At 54.3% G+C, this 22736-nt stretch overlaps 1 protein-coding gene across 2 annotated transcripts in view; it reads right to left on the bottom strand.

Annotated features, from left to right (window-relative positions):
* The window catches only part of KCND3 (potassium voltage-gated channel subfamily D member 3), a gene marked incomplete at both ends in the record, with an annotated part of 84289 nt that overhangs the window by 5092 nt on the left and 56461 nt on the right, over positions 1-22736 (bottom strand). For both annotated transcript variants that reach the window (XM_084220655.1, XM_084220656.1), the window contains 3 exons: positions 889-981; positions 3726-3827; positions 17264-17426. In XM_084220655.1, coding sequence (XP_084076781.1) covers positions 889-981; positions 3726-3827; positions 17264-17426 — 358 coding nt within the window. The remainder of the gene's footprint in view (positions 1-888; positions 982-3725; positions 3828-17263; positions 17427-22736) is intronic.

Below are 22736 nucleotides of genomic sequence, written 5' to 3'. Positions count from 1 at the left end.
AAGTACACTTGATGATGGATGCAGATAGAAAAAGGCATGAATATTTCAAGTGTTAACCTCTCTCCATTCTGCCTAGAATGAATCACGGTGTAGATAATGTGTTCCTTTACTGCAGAACCTTTTCTATAAACCTGGAAGCAAAACATCTGTATCACAGAATATCTGAAATGTTCCCCAGGACTTCTGCTGCACAATCAGTCACTGATGCAAAACAAAACTCTCACTCCCGACACCTTGCAGGATGCAAACAGAGCAGTCATGCTGTAAAACTGGCTGTGGGACAAACCACCTGCCCTTGCCAGAGATGAGAAAAGATGTGTGCAACCTTTAAACCCTGGGACAGAGCTCACCCTCCCTGAGCCACCTCCAGGGCTAAAGGCTCCTTCTCCAGCCCTGGGCATGGTGCCAGGCCGAGGAAGGGAGTCCCCAGCAGCATCCTCCTCCGAGGCAGCAGAGCTGTCCCTTGGTGCTGCTCAGCCCCTCTGGGGTGGCATGTGTGCAAATGCACTTTGGGACTCTCAGGAGCACTGAGAAAATGAAACTCCTCATTCTGAGACCTCCCTAAGCCCTGGCTGGCATTTCTGTGTGTCCAGAGCTGAGGAGCTGCTGCTGCCCTGGCAGGGGAGGGACTGAGGGCAGCAGACAATCCCACCCTTGTCCCTCTGCGCAGGAATTCCTGTTCTCATGGCACGGACAAGGAGGGAACAGCGCCTTTCACCCACTGCAGGCTGTTCTGGGCAGCCCGGGAGGGGTGCAACCCCCGGGGGATGTGCTGGGGGAGCCCAGGAGGGGTGCAACCCCTCGGGGATGTCCCCGGGGATGTGCCAGGTCCCTCAGAGCCCCCCGGTGCCGTCTGCCCCGAGCCCCGGGAGGGGTGCTGGTACTTACGGTTGTTTTTTCCAGGCAGTGCAGCAGATGGTGGTGTTGGCTCTCGATTAAGGAGGTGCCTTTAGTCATGTGCTGCTCCTCCTCGGTGGATCCCTGAGCAGGCACAGAAAGAGGAGGGAACAGAACCCCGACAGGTGTAAAACCAGGAGAACAACCAGAACCAGCAGGGGCTGGCACAGGGTAAGGACAATTTCAGTGCTGCCAGCTCTCAGGTTTTTCTCCTGGCTCTCAGGAGGTCTCCTCAGGTTTTTTCCTTAATGATTTCTCTTGTCCAGCCAGGTGGATTCCCAGCCTGTGTGTTCCTGGGTATTCCACAGCAAGGCAGGAAATGCAGGAGGGGCTGAATTGCCCTGTCAGGCTCAGGAACCAGCGGGCAGAGAAAAAGGAGCCTGTGCTGCTGCCCTTCCCCAAGGACAGCGGGGCTGCTGAGCCTGCCCTGGGGCTGGGAGGGCAGAGCAAGGCTGTCCTGCTGTCTCTGCCCTGGGGCTGGGAGGGCAGGGCAAGGCTGTCCTGCTGCCCCGGGCAGGCCTGGCCTTGGCACCCTGCCCAAGCTCTGGGGCACAGCAGGGGCACAGGCAGTGTGGGGTTCGGGATGTCCAGGGTATTCACCTGCTGCTGCTGCAGTGTGTGGGGTTCAGGATGTCCAGGGTATTCTCCTGGGACAGTGTTTGGGGCTCAGGATGTCCAGGGTATTCACCTGCTGTCCCTCTGCCCCTGCCTGTGCCTGTGCCTGTCCCTGTCCCTGTGCCTGTCCCTGTCCCTGTCCCTGTCCCTGTCCCTGTCCCTGTGCCCGTGCCTGTCCCTGTCCCTGTCCCTGTCCCTGTGCCTGTCCCTGTCCCTGTCCCTGTCCCTGTGCCTGTGCCTGTGCCTGTGCCTGTGCCTGTCCCTGTCCCTGTCCCTGTCCCCGTGCCTGTCCCTGTCCCTGTCCCTGTCCCTGTCCCTGTGCCCCTGCCTGTCCCTGTGCCTGTCCCTGTCCCTGTCCCCGTGCCTGTCCCTGTCCCTGTCCCTGTCCCTGTCCCTGTGCCTGTCCCTGTCCCTGTGCCTGTCCCTGTGCCTGTCCCTGTGCTGTGCCCTGGCAGTGACAGGGGGGAGCTGGGCTCAGGACTGGCACCTTTGCCTCCCCGAGGCCGTCCCAGGTGTGCAGGGCTGCTGGCCAGGAGCAGGGCAGCCCCCGGGCATTTGGGATTTTGGGAGCAGGGCTGAGGCAGGGGTCCTGCAGGCCTGGGCTCTGCCTCCGGGGCTGCTGCAGGCAAACAGGATCTGGGTCTGCAGCAGAGGAGTTTGGCTGCAGTGAGAGCTGGGGAAGAGAGCTTTGCTCTCGGAGCAGGGATGCCAGCTTGGCAGGGCTTTGATGCCAGCCACCGTTCAGCTCTTGGAAGACGTTCAGGGAGCTGCTGGGCGCCTGGGGGAGGCTGCAGCACGCTGTGGTGTCAGCTCTGAAACCCAAAATTCTTCCACTTCACCTCGATGGTGGTGCTCCATCGGTGGGCCTGGTGAGCCGGTCCAGGGGCTGGACTGCCCTGCCCAGTGCTTATCTGGGGCTTGTGAAACGGCACCAGAGCTGCCAGCCTTCTGTTCTGGGGCATTCACCTCCTGGCACTGCAGCTAAAAGGGAATTTCAGCTGTACAAGGAGATTAGTGCTAAGAGGATATGTAGGCTGCTTCCATGGGAAGGATCTCACCATCCCTCGAGCACTTTTGACATAAAGCCCACTAAAAAAACCTCCAAATGGGAAGAAAACAGTCTGAGCGCTTCGTCTCTAGATGGCAAATGCCACAAATCCACACGTTTGTGGAGCACGAGCCTGCTGGAAGCTGATCTCCTCCTGCTGCTGTCCTTGGCTGAATCCTTCCCTTCCCTTCCCTGTGCTGGGGGCCGGGCTGGGGACCCCTGGAGCCCCCCCAGCTCCTCAGGGGACTCGTGCTGCTCCTGCCCCGGCTCTGCTGCTCCTCCCGGGGCACAGAAGCAGGGCTGTGTCCCAGGGAGAGTGAAACTGAGCCTTGGATCCCGAGGGAGGCTGCACAAACAAGTCTGGGGTGGCTCTGGGGCTCAGGCACTCTTCATCTCATCTCTCTGCTCCCCACGTGCACCACAGGCTGATTTGCTGGGAATGAAATCCATGGAATGTGCTAATACCTGTCCTGGTGTTGATCAGGCTTAATGCAATAACCTCCTCTCGTGTCTGCTGGTTCTGCTGAGCAATCTGAGCACTCTAAACTTTCCTCCTCCTGAGCAGCCAGAGGCCTCCAGAGGCCTTTAAAAATAACCCCAGCAGCAGGCAGCCTGAGCCAGGAGCCAGGGAACATTTCCCTGTCCAGCTGGAGATGAGGCAGTGCACAGCAGCCTCCCAAGGAGCCAAGGGAGGGCAGGGGGTATTTACAGGGAGGGCAGGGGTATTTACAGGGAGGGCAGGGGGTATTTACAGGGAGGGCAGGGGGTATTACAGGGAGGGCAGGGGGTATTTATAATGAGGGCAGGGGTATTTACAGGGAGGGCAGGGGGTATTTATAATGAGGGCAGGGGTATTACAGTGAGGGCAGGGGGTATTACAGGGAGGGCAGGGGGCATTATAATGAGGGCTGTGTGAGCCTGCCCAGCCCTAGCAGCTCTGGGGACAGGAGTAGGGACAGGGACAGAAGCAGGGACAGGGGCAGGAACAGGGACAGGGACAGGATCAGGGACAGGAGCAGGAGCAGGAGCAGGGGCAGGAGCAGGGACAGGATCAGGGACAGGAGCGGGAGCCGGGACAGGGACAGGATCAGGGGCAGGAGCAGGGACAGGGACAGATCAGGGGCAGGAGCAGGAGCAGGGACAGCAGCAGAGGGGTGGCACTCACCGGGAGCTCCAGGGCCTCGTTGAGCAGCCCGTTGCGCTTGCTGTGCAGGTAGGCGTTGGAGCTGCCCGTCTTGGCCACGCGGATCCGCGCCAGGCGCGCCTTCTGCGGGGACACGGGGACAGAGAGAGAGTGACACGGGGCAGGGACAGGGACACGGGGGCAGGGACAGGGGGTTAGGGCTGGGGACAGTGGGGTTAGGGCTCTGCACGTGAGGTGTCCCCATTTCTCACCTTCCCCCCCACCCTGGGCCCTCCAACCCCTCCGTGTGTCTCGGCTCTGTCCTTGTCCCTGCTCTGCTCGGGCTGCAGCAGCACGGGGACAGAGGGCCCTGCAGTGGCACTGCTGCTTCATCAGCTGTGGCATCTGATAAAGAGCTGCCCAAAAATACACACCTCCAGGGGGACAAGACAGGTGATAAAAGCAGTCCAGAATAAAGCCAACAAGAAAAACTAAGACCCTACCTCTTCCTTTTTGATAGTTCCTTTTAGCACTTTCGTTTTTCTTTTCAATTGCTGCCTGCTTCTCCGTCGGGTGATTTGCCTTTTTTCTTTTCTACTGTTAATTTATGACTCAAACGCCATTAAAAGTAAATACATTAAATAGCTGCAGCTATTAAAAAATAATTACATTGTGCTGTAGTTTAAAATGCTGCATAATCCCTTAAATAACATGGAGCTCGTGATTTTCCCTTCTAATTAGAGGTGCTAATGGGTAAATGCTGTAGGAAGAGGAAAGGCAGGAGGCAAAGATCTGCAGTGGGTCCAGAGAGTGGAGCCATTTCAGGAGCTCTGTCCCTGTCCAGGTGTGAGCCACTCTGGCCCTCAGTGCTGGAAATATTTGAAGTATTTGTTTAACCTCAAGACCCTGTGGCCCTGCAGACAATGTCTCAGGCAGAGACACCCACGGGGTAAAGTCTGCAGCCTTAACTGGGTGACACAGACTGCCACCAGGCTGAGAAATAGGTCTTCTTTTGACCCCCCAAAATGGGGACGCCTGAAATTGGCTTTGTTTCCTGTACCTCACCTAGATTTCCTTGTCCCATTTTAATGCTGAGCCTCCTGATCAGTGTGGGATCAGTGAGGTCTCTGTGCTGGCCAAGGAACTGCCTGGGCCAGGGGCCAGGCACGGGCTGAGAGCACAGTGAGCAATGAACCTGGATCTTCACCTTTTCAATGAACCTGGATCTTCACCTTTTCCATGAACCTGGATCTTCACCTTTTCAATGAACCTGGATCTTCACCTTTTCAATCAACCTGGATCATCCCTTTTTCAATGAACCTGGATCTTCACCTTTTCAGTGAACCTGGATCTTCACCTTTTCCATGAACCTGGATCTTCACCTTTTCAATGAACCTGGATCTTCACCTTTTCAGTGAACCTGGATCTTCCCTTTTCCATGAACCTGGATCTTCCCTTTCCAATGAACCTGGATCTTCACCTTTTCAGTGAACCTGGATCATCCCTTTTCAATGAACCTGGATCTTCACCTTTTCAGTGAACCTGGATCTCCACTTTTCCAATGAACCTGGATCATCCCTTTTCAATGAACCTGGATCATCCCTTTTCAATGAACCTGGATCTTCCCTTTTCAATGAACCTGGATCTTCCCTTTCCAATGAACCTGGATCTTCACCTTTTCAATCAACCTGGATCTTCCCTTTTCAATGAACCTGCATCTTCACCTTTTCAGTGAACCTGGATCTTCCCTTTTCAATGAACCTGGATCTTCCCTTTCCAATGAACCTGGATCTTCCCTTTTCAATGAACCTGGATCTTCACCTTTTCAATGAACCTGGATCTTCCCTTTTCAGTGAACCTGGATCTTCCCTTTTCAGTGAACCTGGATCTTCCCTTTCCACTGAACCTGGGTCTCCACTCTGACCCTTTCCCAGCTGCTGGGCTGCTCCAGGCCCTGGAAAGGACTGGCCTTGGGCTGTGACCTGGAACCAGATCCATGGGGGCTGCTGCTAGGGGATGGGGGCAGTGGAGAGAGCTGGGACAAAGCACTGGGCAATATTTCCATTTCCAGGGGCATGGAATTGTCCCTCTGCCCCTGATGATTCCACTGCCACAGAATGGCTCCTTCCAAACACGAGTATGTACCTCGGTGTGTCTGTTCTTGCATGCCACAGGCATCTCCCTCCTCTAACCAGGAGTGGGCTGTGGGTGCAGTGCTGGATTTCAGGGATGCTCTGATGGTACCACTGAAGGTTCCCATTTCTCTCCATGCCTGATAAAACATCAGCTCCTTTGCTGGAGGAACTGCCCCAGCTCACCTCCCTGCAGCAGGGACGGTTCATCCTCATCTCCAGTGCAGTCAATTGTTAAAGTGGATTCAGTCTCAGGCTGTTGTAATGAACATTATTCCCTTTGCCTCCAGGCTAGCAGGGGATCAAATATTAATAGCTGTACTCCATGTGGAGTGGAGATGGTTCTGAGCTCTGCTCCCTTTTCCTTTTGAAACAGGGCCACTTGCTATCTAAATAATTAAGCCCCACAGCTTTTGTAGCTTAGAACAGACCTTGTTATTTTAAAAAATGTCAGTGGGGCAGGACAGAAGTTAATCCTGCTCTCCTGCACAAAGGATGGGCTGGGATCGTCTCAGCGCCCAGCTCCCGTCCCCATCGTGATTAAATTTGGTAGATATCTTGATTAACTCAGCTAGAGAAGTTAATTAAAATTGGTGCCTAAAATTGGTTTGGCCCTCCAGACAGTTTCCTCCATTGGACTAGAAACACCTTAAAAACAACAGCTCAGGTTTTTCTGTGGGTGTGCAGATGTGAATTCTCTGGAAGAGTCTCTGCTGGGTGCCACAGGCTCTGCCTGGCCTGTGGGCACCTGTCCTGTGGCTCTGGGGGCTCTGGCACTTTGATCAAGCCTGACAGTACAGAAGGGTTTAAGATCTTCCAAATTCTGCCAGTTTTGACCAGATGTGATGTTTTTGTCACCCCTGTCCTGCAGAGCTCCTGGTGCTGAGGTGGCAGGCGCAGCCTGGGGTCCCCTGGCCCTGCTGCAAACATCATTTTGGGGAGAGGGATGGGTGTCTCCTGCATCTTCTCCCCCAGATGTGACAGACTAAAGGTCACCAGGGCCAGGCCTGAGCTCACTGCTACTGAAATAACCCCTGCACAGGAGGCTAAAAAAGGAAAAGCAAACGGCACACTGTGTCTGCATGGAGATGGGGAGAGGAGTTGCTAGGAAACCACAGGATCTCAAAATGCATATGACCTAATCTGGAAGATAATTTATATGATGAAAATAATAATACTAATGACAGCCACTTACAGGTTAGAATGATTAATTTGGTTATCTTGGAGCCCACGTGTTTCTCAGAGCAGGATGCAAGGCAGGGCTCAGGAACTTGTGGGCTTTGCTGGTTTTTCAGAAACTGAGGGCTCAGAATCAGCAGGAGGGCAGTGAAGACCTGCACAGGTGGGGAGGGTGCAGCATCCTGGGGGTCTGCCCTTCCCAAGGGGACTGGCAGAGGAGGCAGAAGAGCCTGAGTTCGTCCTGTTGCTGTTTGGAGCAGTGCAGGGAGCAGGAGCTGCTGGCTGGGAGAAATGCTTACCAGATGGCAGGCTCAGGAAACAGCTAATTATTATTTATTAATGATTTTCATCCAGTTCTTATGGAGATAACGCTCACTCTTGATTTATGTGGCATAAAAAACTGTTAAGCTACAAGCTATGACACGATTCCATATTAGCCAGACAACTTCAGCTGCCCAGATCTCCTGAAGCAGGGAGGGCAGCACCTGGGGCAGGAACTCTGCAGCCCCTCCTCCCTCTGGGCACTGGAGCTGCTTTGGCATCCTCACTCCCAGGATGAGGCTGGAAAGGCCCTCTGGACTGGAATCACAGCTCACCTGCTCTGACTGTGCACAGCCACCTCCACCCACGTCCAGGTGGTTTTGGAACAGCTCCAGACCCTGCACACCTGAGGGTATTTATCCATTAATGAGGTCTCCACCCATGTCCAGGTGGTTTGGGGTAGCTCCAAACCCTGCACACCTGAGGGTATTTATCATTAACAAGGTCTCCACCCATGTCCAGGTGGTTTGGGGTAGCTCCAAACCCTGCACACCTGAAGGTATTTATCCATTAACAAGGTCTCCACCCATGTCCAGGTGGTTTTGGAACAGCTCCACATTCTGCACACCTGAGGGTATTTATCTATTAACGAGATCTCCACCCATATCCAGGTGGTTTTGGTCCCTCCAAACCCTGCACACCTGAAGGTGTTTATCTATTATCAAGGTCTCCACCCATGTCCAGGTGGTTTTGGGTCTCTCCAGACCCTGCACACCTGAGGGTATTTATCATTAACGAGATCTCCACCCATATCCAGGTGGTTTTAGGTAGCTCCAAACTCTGCACACCTGAGGGTATTTATCATTAACGAGATCTCCACCCATGTCCACCCTGTACACCTGAAGGTATTTATCCATTAACAAGGTCTCCACCCAGTGTCCAGGTGGTTTTGGAACAGCTCCAAACCCTGCACACCTGAGGGTATTTATCATTAATGAGATCTCCACCCATATCCAGGTGGTTTGGGTCTCTCCAAACCCTGCACACCTGAGGGTATTTATCTATTAACAAGGTCTCCACCCATGTCCAGGTGGTTTTAGGTAGCTCCAAACCTTGCACACCTGAAGGTATTTATCCATTAACAAGGTCTCCACCCATATCCAGGTGGTTTTGGGTAGCTCCAAACTCTGCACACCTGAGGGTATTTATCATTAATGAGATCTCCACCCATGTCCAGGTGGTTTTGGGTCTCTCCAGACCCTGCACACCTGAAGGTATTTATCATTAACGAGATCTCCACCCATGTTCAGGTGGTTTGGGTCTCTCCACACCTGCACACCTGAAGGTATTTATCATTAATAAGGTCTCCACCCATGTCCAGGGGGTTTTGTCCAGGTGGTTTTTGTCTCTCCACACCTGCACACCTGAGGGTATTTATCATTAATGAGATCTCCACCCATATCCAGGTGGTTTTGGGTCTCTCCAGACCCTGCACACCTGAAGGTATTTATCATTAATAAGGTCTCCACCCATGTCCAGGGGGTTTTGTCCAGGTGGTTTTTGTCTCTCCACACCTGCACACCTGAGGGTGCTCCCACATTAACCAGCTCCCTCTGAGCTGTCCCTGTGGGGCCACAGTCCCTCCTCAGCCTTTTCTCACCTGAGAGGTGCTCTGTCCATGTCCATCTCCCTTTGCTGCTAAAACCACACCACGGGAAGAAAGTGAAGCTACTCAAGGTAATTAACCGTGCTTTACATGCTAATTCCTCAGTAATTAATAGTTTAAATGTTATTGGTGATTGCTGCAGTAGGTGAGCACCGCTGGGTGTTTAAGGCTGAAATGAAGCTGCTCTCCAAAGTCACCAGTGGAGTGCTTTGGATCTGTTTTCTATTCTCAAGGTGAAATATGAAATATTATTTATGATACAGATATTATTCTCTTGCTTTTGTCTGCATCTGTTGCTTGTTTGGGGTTTGGATTTGAATCCTGGATGGAAAGGACTTGGTTGACTCTGGAGGTGGAAAAGGTGACGAGCAGACTGCAGAGTTAAACAGAGCACAGCACTGCTGCAGGATCTAAGAGGAACTTTTTCTTCTCCTTTTCACCTCTTTTGTTTTCTCTAGGAAACAAAGTGTGCACATTTGGATTTTACTTCCTCTCAAACCTTTCCGTTACACGGCTTTTGAGCCAAGTTCAACTGTTCTGTCACTTCTGCTTTGGGGGAGATGTCACAGAGCTGCCTATGGAAATTAGGTAGTGTAGAACTCATTATACTCCTATATAATTTGACAGAACCACTTGCAGCCAGACCTTGATCTTATTTTGGGCCTCTTCATTACTTTCCAGAGATGAAAGATTCCCCTCTCCTCCTCTGCGCCTCTCCTTTTAATGCCACCTTACCCTTGGCACCATTAAAGCCACAGAACATCATCTCCAATGAACTTTATTGTTTAATCTCCTCCAGCACGGAGGAACATCATGTTCAGGCTATTTATAGAACGATGCACAGAATCTGGAGTTTAATGGGTCTGGGCCTCTCCCAGTCACAGACACCCTGAGGAGCAGGGAGCTTCCCAAGGGTCACCCTGGGCAGCACTGGAGGCTGGTCAGGCAGCCCTGGGCCACTGCCCTGCTCCCCTCCTCCTGGAAACTCCTTTTTGTCCCTTCTCACCTTGAGCTTCACCAGCTCGGGCTCAGGTTTAGCGAAGCTCTCACTCCTTGGGATATTTGTTTCAGAAATTCTTTCTCCTGTTTAGGAAGTTCCTTGTGACTTGCAGCCTGTGTGGTGTGTGTTCACCCACCCAGCCACACCTGGATCTGTGTCAGGACTGACTTTAGGCGCTGCTGCTTTCCCTCGGCTGGATTTTGTTTTGCACAGGTGCTGCAGCTTGGCTCCAGGCTCCCTCTGTGCTGGAGCTCCCACAGCAGCAGCCCAGCTGAGTGACAAAGGCACCTCTTCCCTTCTCAAAATAGAAACAGAAGACATTCCTACGTACATTTTTTATAGTGTGAGTGCTGGAACAGGTTTTTAGAGCTTGGGGCAGAATTGCTCCAAGGATGTCCTTAAAGAGGTGCCCAGTTGTAGTGGGAATAATCTGGAATAACTGGAATCGTTATGGGGTGTAAATCAGGGTGTCAGAACTTGTCTAGAAACTTATTACTTAAAAAAAAAATCACAAGAAAACTCATGTTTTTCTGCATCATGCATAGGGATGCTGCTGTTCTGCATTAGTCCAAAATAAAGCTCAGTGTTCCACTGCGAGCCAAGCGTGAGGAGCAGCTGTCTGCCTGTGATTTATCTGTCTGTCCTTCCTTATCTGTGCTTTCAGAGCTCACTTTATGACATCTTTCACACAGCTCACACCCCCAATTAATAGCTCTGAAGTGTTCAGGGCTGGAGGAATTAGCAGAGCTTGATGTGGTGCCACATGCCAGGTGCTGGCCCTGATGGATGAGCACTAATTTCTCATTAATGGTGTGGAGCCTGTGGCAGCTCAGGGAGCGTCACCCTGGGGGACAGGGCCCTGCTGGCACAGCCAGGGCTGACCCAGCCCCATTCCCCATTCCCCATTCCCCATTCCCCATTCCCCATTCCCCATCCCAATTCCCCATTCCCCATTCCCCATTCCCCATCCCCATTCGCCATCCCCATTCCCCATCCCAATTCCCCATCCCAATTCCCCATCCCAATTCCCCATCCCAATTCCCCATCCCAATTCCCCATCCCAATTCCCCATTCCCCATTCCCCATTCCCCATCCCCATTCCCCATTCCCCATCACCATTCCCCATTCCCCATTCCCCATTCCCCATCCCCATTCCCCATTCCCCATTCCCCATCCCCATTCCCCATTCCCCATTCCCCATTCCCCATTCCCCATCCCCATTCCCCATCCCCATTCCCCATTCCCCATTCCCCATTCCCCATCCCCATTCCCCATTCCCCATTCCCCATTCCCCATTCCCCATTCCCCATTCCCCATCCCCATTCCCCATTCCCCATCCCCATTCCCCATCCCCATTCCCCATTCCCCATCCCCATTCCCCATCCCAATTCCCATCCCCATCCCCTCCTCCCTGGGGGAGATTCCAGCCCTGACTGAGCAAAGGTTTTTGGCTGAGTGCTCTGATCCAGGCTCCTTGGGCAGCTGATTTCAGCCTGCACTCGTTCTGAGCTCTGGGATGGAGGGGGCAGCAGGAGCCCCTGCAGCTCCTCCGGCTGTGCAGCGCACGGGTCCGTCTGTCTGGGCTGCCGCCAGCCTGGGCGTGCAGCAGCCAGGACGGGGACCCGGGGCTGTCCCCACAGCCCAGGCTGGGCTCTGGCTGCGCTGAGGCACGATGTGGAACTGAAAATTAACGAGGAGCAGCTTCTGAGAGCAGCCTGTAACAGCTGGATGTATGGGCTTGCTTTGGAGCTGAACCCATAACCTGGAGCTCGCTGATTTCAGCCCTTCCTCTCAGGGGAGACAGCTCCCTGTCTGATACCATCTGGGACTCGGGGAATTTGGAATAGCTGAACTGATGGAAAATGGTGTTTTGCTTTCCTCAATGATATGAAAGAAAAGAGGCAGGATTCCTGGTTGGCTAATTTGTTTGTTTGGGTTTTTTTCCCCTGGACTCTATTAAGGGATGTGACAAACAGAGAAAGAGGTACCTAGCCCAGCAAAACTGAAATATCTTCTAAAAAAATAATAAAAAAGCTTTTATCCCCCCTGTCAAAGACTGTTAAATATCAACAACAACAAAAACATATTCCACACAGATTCATTCTGGTTGAAAAAAACATGTTCTTTAAATGTCAGCCAGCTCCAGTTTTAACCTTATTGTTTCTCTCTCCCCCTAAGTTCCCAACCCCATCCCCTGCTGGCACTGAGTCATGTTCTGCTGCTGAGCCCTCCTTACACAGCCCCAGTCACTCTTCCTGGCCACCCTCTGAAGTTCAGTGAGCCACCTCCAAAATTCAGGGTGTCAGCTGAAAGCCAGAACATTTCAAAGCTGACTCCCCTGCTCTGTGGCACATCAATGATCACAATGGCCTGGTTATTGACAGCTGTGTGGGCTGCCTTCCTCACGGGTAGGGGATGACACAAACCCAGATCCAGCCTCTCCCAGCACCACTCCCCTCTCCCAGCTCTGCTGCAGCTCCCGAGGGTCTGACCAGGCTGTTCCTGCATCCTCCTGAGGAACAAGCAGGCATTTGTGTCCCTGCTCTTCCTTCCTTTGGGCTGGAGCCCCTTGTCAGCATCTCCACAGCCACCTCCTCCTGGGCTGCCTGCGTGCCACGGTCTCCTGAGGAGATGGGAGAGCCTCCCTGCATCCCCATGGGGGAGAACTTCCCTCCATCCTCTCCCTCCCTGCATCCCCATGGGAGAGAACTTCCCTGCATCCCGATGGGAGAACCTCCCTCCATCCTCTCCCTCCCTGCATCCCCATGGGAGAGAACTTCCCTCCATCCTCTCCCTCCCTGCATCCCCATGGGAGAGCCTCCCTCCATCCTCTCCCTCCCTCCCCATGGAAGAAGAGCCTCCCTCCATCCTCTCCCTCCATCCTCTCCCTCCATCCTCTCCCTCCATCCTCTCCCTCCATCCTCTCCCTCTCTCCCCATGGAAGAAGAGCCTCCTTCCATCCTCTCCCTCCATCCTCTCCCTCTCTCCCCATGGAAGAAGAGCCTCCCTCCCTGCCCTCCTCTGCCCCTGCCATCCTCCCTCCCTCTGTCCCTGTTGCTCTGTGCTGGGTGCTGCCCTCCCTGCCCACACAAGGTGTGCCCTGGCCCCCTGTCTCCCCCTGCTCTCCCCCAGCCTGGCGTTATTCAGCTTTCAGCTCGATGTTGAGCTTGCTGTGGGAGCAGCTCTCCTGAATTGCTGTGTCCTGCCTCAGTCTGTGTCTGGCTCTCTCCTGGAAGCTCAGAGCCTCGGGATGCAATGAGAAGTCTGCCTGGAGGCTCGTGCGGTACATTGCTTGTTCTCAGGGAGCCAAAGGGCACCAGATAATAAATGAAATGAATTGAACACCCTGCGAGGCTGTGGTTGTCAAAAGCACATTTACTGCAGGCTTGAAGCCCAGGGCTGGGTTTGCTGGCAGCCCCCTGGGATGATCAGCTCTCCCAGCACCGAGGCTCATTTACCAAATCCCCACCTCAGGCAGGGCTGGGCTTTTCTTTCCCCTCAGCATCTGAGCATTTCCATTTCCCTGCTGCTGTGGGGCAGCACGGTGTGAGAGCTGCCCTCTGAACCTCTGCTCTGAGACCCACACTGTCCCTGCTGAACTGTCACCCCGGGGCTCTGCTGTCCCCAGCCCTGCCTGGCCCTGTGGCTGTGCTGGGGACACTCAGCTGTGCCTGGGGGCTGCTCCCCCTCCTGCAGCTCCCAAACAATGAGCTGCTCTCCCTGCTAAAGGAGCAGCATTTCAGGAGCTGTCAGCAGCTGCCTCTGCCTTTTCTTGCCGGGGTGGGCAAGTGGGAGGTGTTGTCCCCCACCCAGCACCAGCTCCTGTCTCCTTCTCCTCCTGCTGCAAGCTGAGCAGAGAGAGGGGCTCCTCCAGCATCATCTGAATTACAAAGTCATGCTATTGTCAAGCCTTTTAAGTGTCACATTCTCTTTTAAACCCAAGGCTGTGACATTCACTGAAGAACAGCATCGTTTCAAAGTCAGGGATGTCTATTCTTAGCACATCAGTCAAAAAAGGGGGGGAAAAAAAGTCGTTGGGAAAGGAAAAAAACACAACAATTTTACCCAAATGAACCTTGTCACAAATGATCAATTCATCTCCCAGTCACACTGACCTGCTCCTTGCTGCATGCCAGAGGACAGAATTTGATACCACAGCACAATGAATTAGGATTTGCCAGATCTCCTGGTAATTAATTGTCTCACAGTACAGGTTTGGCAAAGAATAATTTATATTTAAAGTGATTAGATCACTGGTAGTTGGGTTCTGTGTTTTACTGATTTTTTTTTTTCTTTTTAAGGAACATTTCTCCTCAGTTAGTTGAAGAATAGATGCTGATGAGTAACAGCCACCTCCTGGTATTTTATTCATGTTACTTAAATCCCTCTTCCTGCTAGACCAGAGCCCCCTCAACAGTTGGGAGGCAAAGTCAGGACTGAGCAGAGCCAGAGGGGCTGGGCTGTGCTCTGGAGTTTGGAGTGCAGCCCTGGGAATGCCAGTCCAGCCAGCCCAATGCTCACACAGGGCTTCTGCCTTTGTTACTGGCCACTGGAAAATCCCATTCTGAGCTCACTTGAAAAGTTCATAAGGTCTCTAGCCTTGTCTGAAATCTACCTGTGCACCATGAGAGTCATGATGCTGAAACTAAACAGAACTTTCCAAGCATTTGTCCTGACACATGTCCAAGAAACTGCTCTTCCCTTCAAAGAGAACAAGAACTCACTAAACTCCTGGTGTGCTCCTAAATTCTGCTGTAAGGAGCCTCTCCTGGTGGGTTCTTCATATTCAGGGGCTGAGAGAGCAAAGGGATTTTTCCAACCTTCTGAAAAAGCCAAGCAAATTCTTTGTAACTTCAGTGAGATGGGGGCAGAGTTTCAACTCTTTCTGAAGATGGGATTCAGTTCAGTGTGGGATGATGCTGGAACAAGTGTGGTATCCAAGCAGATCCTTGGTGTCCCCCTGCACATCCTGACCAGCTCCAGAGGGACTGTCACTAATGTGCTTCTCTCTCTTTCCTGCTTTTTAGTATTCATGCAGTGCTGATCATGTGAAAATTACTCACACTTCTGACTTGAGAAAAGTTTCTTAACTGAGAAATTCCACCAATATCAAGGGAATTAGAAATTCAAATGGGGCGAAATTATACACTGTGTGTGTCAATACAGCAAAGCTTTATAAAAGCTGCAATCAATCACATTGGCATCAAAGGTGCTGGGACTTTTCCCTGTTACCAAGGGGATCAGAGGCCAAAGGAAAAGTGGAATTGGAGGAGGAAAGCTTGGTTTGCTCCGTGCAGGAGCCCAGACCCGCAGCCAGCCCTGGTTCTGCCCCAGCCCTGCCTGGCCCAGTGCTCTGTGCTGGGCTCTGGAGCAGCTCCTGTCTGTGCTGGGGCTGCTGCAGCAGAACCAGAGCTTTCTGTCCAAGGCTGCACTCCTGAGTGGGCTCTGCCAGTGTCCCCATAAACCTGTCCCTGGGCAGCCCTGCCCTTCCCTTCCCTGCCTCACCCGCTCCTGCGCCAGGTGAATCCCAGATCCTCGTGCCTGGCTCACCTTAGACAGCTCTGAGCCACTGGGATTCCCAGAGGGGCTGCCCTGATGCCCTCTGGATCCAGGGCCAGCTGCAGAGCAGGGCACAGAGCTTGGCCATCCTGCACCCTCCTAATCTCTGCTGTGCTGTGCGTGATCCCCCAGACCTCCTCCCCAGCCCCGGTGTGCCCCATCCAGCCTCAGGCAGGGTTTGTAGAGCCCAGCAGGGATGTGCTGGGCCTGCAGCTCATTCCTGCACCATTCTGTCTCTCTGCTACTCCCCTTTTGTGTTGTGACTGCCAAATGTTGTGGTTTGTAGGTCTTGTATCTGAGCTCTCTGCTGTCAGCTCCCTGAGATGCAAGAAGGAGGCACGGCCCAGATGCTCGCCTGGAGCACAAATAACACATTTTTCTACTACTGTTCTCCATCAGGTCCCCTGAGTCTTGCATTTCTGGCAGACAGCATTCCATGGGGAGAAAAAGAACCTCAGGCCTTTGGTTTGCAGTTGTTGTAAAAACCTGATTCTGGCTGTGGTGTAATTTAGCAGATTGAAATAGAGATATAGTAAATCTGTTATACTCTCTCAGTGACTCAGTGAGCTTCCACTGGCAAAAACTGTTCAGAATTTGGAATATTCAGTAATCCCTTCACATTTCCAGGGGCTTTTGTGTATTCCCAGTGCTCAGTCCCAGCTTTGAGGGGTTTGTGTGCTGATCAGAGCGTGCTGCTGGATGGGTGTATCTGAAACTACAGAGAGACAGCGAGGAGCAGAGCAGCCAGGAGGATAAACAGCTCCTGGGGATGATTGGAGGGGTTTTGTCCACACAGCCATCGATTTGCTCCAGACAGGGATGTGGGAAAGGTGAGCCATAACAGCCCTGCTGCTCCTGATGCTGAAAATACCCCGGTACAGAGCGTGCAGGGCTGAGGGCTGAGGGTGCATTCTGCTGGGGGCACGCTCCATTTCCAAGGCAGGATGTGTAAATTATCCTGGCTGGACTTTGGGTCAGCCAGTGTTCAAATTCTGTGGGATCATAAGAGTTTGTTTTGCTTGTGCTAGAAACGTGGCTCGGTAAGTCATTATCTGGGTGTAACTTAATGAGATATAATAGGAGAATTTTGTGCAAGAACCTATCCAGTTGTGTGTGAGGTTTCCACATTCACCTGGTGTGAAATGGCTCAGAGTTGGATGCCATTGGAACAGTAGAACTTGTGTGGGGGGTTCTGCAGCTGAAATTTGACAACAATGGCTTTTCAGACCACAAGTCCTGGAGAGGAGCCAAGCAGGAATCCCTGTGGCACATTCTGCCCTATTTTGGGGCATGTGCTTTGTCCTGGGGGCCCTGGCAGTTCAGTGCCTCCCCTTGCTCTGGGGCAGGGGGTGTCCATCAGTGCCTGCTGCAGGGTGTGAGTTTGGGCCCTTCCTGTGTGTGTTTGTGCTGGTTTCGGGGCTGGGCGTCCGTCTGTCCCTTCCCCAGAGCCTTGGGAGCATTGGCAGGATTTGGCCTCGGGGTGGGACTGGTTTGGGGCTGGTTTGGAGGGGATTATCTGAGGATGCAGGGACCGAGCAGGGCCTGCATAGGGTGGGGATGCCCGCAGTGCCCATGACCCAGGAGGGACAGACAGACAGACAGACAGAGAGAGGTTACTCACCTTCTGTGCCCGCAGTGCCCAGGAGGGGACGGACAGACAGACAGGGGTCACTCACCGTCTGTGCCCGCAGCGCCCACCCTGGCCCCAGCCCGGGGGGCGGCCGGCCGGACAGACGGCCGGACAGACGGCCGGACAGACGGACGGGCAGGGCTCCCCGCTCACCTTCTGCGCGCGGCGCTTGTCGGCGCGCTGGTTCTGGTGGTAGATGCGGCTGAAGTTGGAGACGATGACGGGCACGGGCAGGGCGATCACCAGCACCCCGCTGAGCGAGCAGATGGAGCCGAAGATCTTCCCCGCGATGGTCTTGGGCACCATGTCCCCGTACCTGCGGGCACAGAGGCGGGACAGCCCTCCTGAGACCCCCGGCTCGCCGGGGCTGCGTGTCTGCCAGGCTGGCACCGGGGCTGGGAGCCCGGGGCAGGGACAGCCCCTGGTACTGCCACCCTGCTCCTGGTACTGCCACCCTGGTGCTGCCCCTGGTACTGCCACCCTGCCCAGGGCCAGGGACAGCCCCTGGTGCTGCCACCCTGCCCCTGGTACTGCCACCCTGCCCCTGGTACTGCCACCCTGCCCCTCATACTGCCACCCTGCCCCTGGTACTGCCACCCTGCCCCGGGCCAGGGACAGCCCCTGGTGCTGCCACCCTGCCACTGGTGCTGCCACCCTGCCCCTGGTACTGCCACCCTTCCACTGGTACTGCCACCCTGCCCCGGGCCAGGGACAGCTCCTGGTGCTGCCACCCTGCCCCTGGTACTGCCACCCTGCCCCTGGTACTGCCACCCTGGGCTGGGCACAGCCACCCTGCCCTGCCTGGCAGCTCAGCCCAGCCCAGCCCAGCCCAGCCCAGCTCAGCCCAGCCCAGCTCAGCTCAGCTCAGCCCAGCCCAGCCCAGCCCAGCCCAGCTCAGCTCAGCCCAGCCCAGCCCAGCCCAGCCCAGCCCAGCCCAGCCCAGCCCGGCCCGGCCCAGCCCAGCCCAGCCCAGCCCAGCCCAGCTCAGCCCAGCCCAGCCCAGCCCAGCCCAGCCAGGCCCCTGTGCAGATCAGAAGTGCTGCTCAGCAGCTGCTGGGTTGGAACTCGCATCCTCCCTGCTCTGTGCCCCCTCCCCAGGCAGATGAGCCCCAGCAAACTCCAGACTCGGCCTCTGCTGGGGAGCAGCTCATGGATTTCCATTCCCTGGCACCCAGGTGCAAATGAGGGCTGATTTACACTGCCACTCCAAACCCCAGCAGTTTCCCTGCCATCTGCACAGTCAGAAATTTGGGGCTTGTTCAAAGCCTGCATTCAGTAAAAGGTGAATTCTCAGGGCTGTGAGGCCAGCTGAAAAATATCCACGCAGAGCTCTGCTGGGTTGGACCCAACAATCTTCTGCTGCAATTTGTGTTGCACAAAGAGCACGTGGAGCTGTGCCACAGGAGCCCATGGGGATGCTCTGGGGGCTGGAGCCCCTCTGCTCTGGAAGAAATCTGAAAACTGAAAATTGAAATCTAGACAAGCCCTGGGCTGCTATCAGATGGTTTCAGGGATTTCTGTGGTTATCTTTGAGATGTTCTGGTGCTGGGTGCAGCAAACGTTGAAAGGAGAAATGATTTATTTCAATTGAGGCTTTATTTTTAAATGTGATGTCAGTCTATGGCCAACAAAGAGCTTTGAGGGGAATAGAGTTGAGCTAAGAATAATTTACACCCAAGAGGAAAACCAAACATTTCAAGACACCCTTTTTCCCAGCTGCACTTCCCGTCCCCACGCAAGAACCTGTTGGAATGAGGGGCTGAGGAAGAGCAGGACGCCTTGCACGTGAAATGCTTCAGCCAAGGCTTCTTTATCCCCAGCAGAATCCTTCTCCTGCCTTCACCCACACCAAAACCCCTCAGAATACCTCAAATCAATAGATGGCTCTTCATGTCTATTAACTTCTTAGCTGCTGCTTTATGCAAAGATCATTTCAAAGCTCCTGCTAAGTGACAAGTTCTTCTACCCCATTTAACACTTCTCTAAAAAAAATTCTCACTCTTCTCCTGCTGGCCCTTAACACAATAAGGCTGGAAATTAATCATATGCCTCAAACATGATCCCAGTGACCCGGGGCATGGAGAAAAAGCCCTTCTGTGCATTTGCAGAGAGTACAATAATAAGTGTCTGGCTCACAGTCTGGCTCGGGGAGTTTTGTTCTCACATGCAGACTGAGAGTTCCCTCATTACTGGGGACTTGGGAGAGGAGCTTTGAAACAGCACCAGGGAAGATCAAACCCTGGGGGCAGGAAGGGCTTGTGGGGAGATGGAGACGTTCCTTTGCAACCCTCCTGTGAGAGGAGGAGCCCTGAGAGCTCTGCAGGGGCTCAGGGACAGCCCGGCCATGGTGGCACTGGGGCCAGGCAGCTTTCCGGAGGATTCCCCTGGATCCCTCTGCTGCTGGGACACCTGGGACAGCTCCTGGGCCCCACTGGGACACCTGGGACAGCTCCTGAGCCCCCCTGGGCTCACCTGGGACAGCTCCTGAGCCCCCCTGGGACACCTGGGACAGCTCCTGAGCCCCCCTGGGACACCTGGGACACCTGGGACAGCTCCTGAGCCCCCCTGGGCTCACCTGGGACAGCTCCTGAGCCCCCCTGGGACACCTGGGACAGCTCCTGAGCCTCCCTGGGACACCTGGGACAGCTCCTGAGCCCCACTGGGCTCACCTGGGACAGCTCCTGAGCCCCCCTGGGACACCTGGGACAGCTCCTGAGCCCCCCTGGGCTCACCTGGGACAGCTCCTGAGCCCCCCTGGGCTCACCTGGGACACCTGGGACAGCTCCTGAGCCCCCCTGGGACACCTGGGACAGCTCCTGAGCCCCCCTGGGCTCACCTGGGACAGCTCCTGAGCCCCCCCTGGGCTCACCTGGGACAGCTCCTGGGCCCCACTGGGACACCTGGGACAGCTCCTGAGCCCCTCTGGGACACCTGGGACAGCTCCTGAGCCCCCCTGGGCTCACCTGGGACAGCTCCTGAGCCCCCCTGGGCTCACCTGGGACACCTGGGACAGCTCCTGAGCCCCCCTGGGACACCTGGGACAGCTCCTGAGCCCCCCTGGGCTCACCTGGGACAGCTCCTGAGCCCCCCTGGGACACCTGGGACAGCTCCTGAGCCCCCCTGGGACACCTGGGACAGCTCCTGAGCCCCCCTGGGCTCACCTGGGACAGCTCCTGAGCCCCCCTGGGACACCTGGGACAGCTCCTGAGCCCCCCTGGGACACCTGGGACAGCTCCTGAGCCCCCCTGGGCTCACCTGGGACAGCTCCTGAGCCCCCCTGGGCTCACCTGGGAGGTACAAACGTCAGCCCTGAGGCTGGGAATGTCTCAGCTTCGTTTCTGGGGGCAGAGGCAGCCAGAGCTCCCACCCCTGAGAGCCTCCCTTGACTTTGCCAGGCTCTGAAGCTGCAGCTGTTCTGCTGCTCTGTTGCATCCTCAGCTCCTGCAATATTCATTGCTGGAGAGGCTGTTTCTGTCCTGGTGCTGCCACAAGGCACTGATGGCCCCGTGGCATGTTTGTATCAGCCACGGTGCCAATAAACTCGGCACTGGATTCCAGTTACTGCTAATTGGGCTTTTCAAACCCAAAGCTTCTTTTCCCCAGCCTGGGATGAGAGAACCCAACTTCCCCATTAATTTGTTTAGTAAAAGGCAGCTTCTCATCCAGAAAACTTCTCCAGAATGTGCATTTTGAGCAATTCATCGATGATCTGATTAGGGCAGCACTGCTCTCCCCCCAGAGCTCACCTGTGCTGCTCTGCCAGCCACTGCTTTGTGCTGGAAGGGGCCCTGTAAATGCCATTTATTGCCCATTTCCAGCACCTCAGGCTGCCCAGAGCCCCCTGCTCTCTGGCTGGGATGTCCCAGGGGTGTCCAGCTGTGTTTCACAAACCCCAGACTGGTTTGGGCTGGGACCCCGGGTGCTCCTGCAGGCTGAGCTGTGAGCAGAGCCACGATGGCTTTGAGGCAGCAGGAGCTGCAAACAGGCTGTCAAACGCCAGCCTGGAGCAGCAAATCAGCCGTGCCTGGGGAAGTACAGAGCCCATTTCATGCTAGGATTCTTTTACATTAAATATCCTTATTTTCTGCCTTGTTTGGAGCCGGGCACTTCCCCAGCTGGGCGTTCAGCTGTGAGATCTGGCATCCTTTCACACTCCTGTTTTCTCTTTCCCTGGCATCATTCACTTGGTGATGTTTTCATGATGCTCTGGAAATTGTGCTGCAGTTCCAGCCCCCAGCCAGGCTGTGAGGGACGAGGGCTGGAGGTGCTTATCAGCTCCAGCAGCAGCTTATCTCCAGCACTTGGACTCACTTGGATTTTTAGCAAAGCTGTGGTCAGCAGTTGCTTAGTAGGGATTTTCCAGGTGAAGCTGCCTCTTTTGATATTGTTCTGGTTTATGAATCCACATTTCTTACTGAGTTTTGTGTGGTAAAAGGGCAGAGATGAATTCAGGGTTGTCCTCTGAGGAGAGGCAAGTTCTGTTGCTCCTGCAGTGGGGAGCATCCAGCAGGGAGGAAGGTCATTCCCTGCTGGATCCCTGGGCAGGCTGGACCAGCCCTCAGCAGAGCCAGAGAAGGGACAAGCTGAGCTTGGAGCCAGGTCTAGGCTGCTCCTTGCTCCAGCTGGACAGAAAAAGTGACCTGAGAGCAACTGGTGGCAGGAATGTTCCTTCCAACAGCAGCAGGAAGAGGAATGTTTGTGAGGACGCAGGAACAAACCAAGTAGGTTATTTAATACTCAAAGGGTGGAGAGTACTTCATATATTAACACTGGTTCCATTTATTCTCCTGGCTTGGATCAGCTCCTCAGCCTGTAGGCAGTTAAAACAGATGGTCTGAATTTGGGTAACATTCAGACCTTGAGTTGAAGCTAAAAATGGAATTTCATTGGCAGGAAAAGTAGGTCAGAAAGCTAAAGCCCCTAGTCCTAAAATGATGAAAGGCTCCTAATCAAGTGTTCCCTATTACCATTCATTAAACAGAGCAGGGGAAGAAATATCAGAGAGACCTCTGCAGAGGGGATGGCAGAGGGGCTTATTCTGTTTTACCCAGTCTGGGAGGGCTGATTTGGGGTTTATTTCTGTTTTACCCAGTCTGGGAGGGCTGATTTGGGGTTTATTTCTGTTTTACCCAGTCTGGGAGGGCTGATTTGGGGTTTATTTCTGTTTTACCCAGTCTGGGAGGGCTGATTTGGGGTTTATTTCTGTTTTACCCAGTCTGGGAGGGCTGATTTGGGGTTTATTTCTGTTTTACCCAGTCAGGGAGGGCTGATTTGGGGCTTATTTCTCTGTTTCAGTCACTGAGGGGCTGTTTGGGGTTTATTTCTGTTTCACCCCAGGGGCTGATTTGGGGCTCATTTCTCTGTTTCAGTCACTCAGGGCTGATTTGGGGCTCATTTCTCTGTTTCAGTCACTCAGGGCTGATTTGGGGCTCGTTTCTCTGTCTTACCCCGGGCAGTGAGGCTGCAGGGCCAGCTCAGGAATGGCCATTCCCACCCCAATCCTGGCATTCCTTCAGCTGGGATTTCTCCCTGTGACCCCAGTGATGCTCTCACCTCCCTGCCCTCCATCAGGCACCAGGAGCACGCCTGAAATACGGGGAGAAGTCCTGAGCATCATTGTCCATCT

Source organism: Fringilla coelebs, assembly GCF_963513975.1.
Source record: "Fringilla coelebs genome assembly, chromosome: 23".
In the NCBI taxonomy this organism is placed as follows: domain Eukaryota; kingdom Metazoa; phylum Chordata; class Aves; order Passeriformes; family Fringillidae; genus Fringilla; species Fringilla coelebs.
Note: the sequence above shows the minus strand (reverse complement) of the source record. Positions and strands in the feature narration are given on the sequence as shown.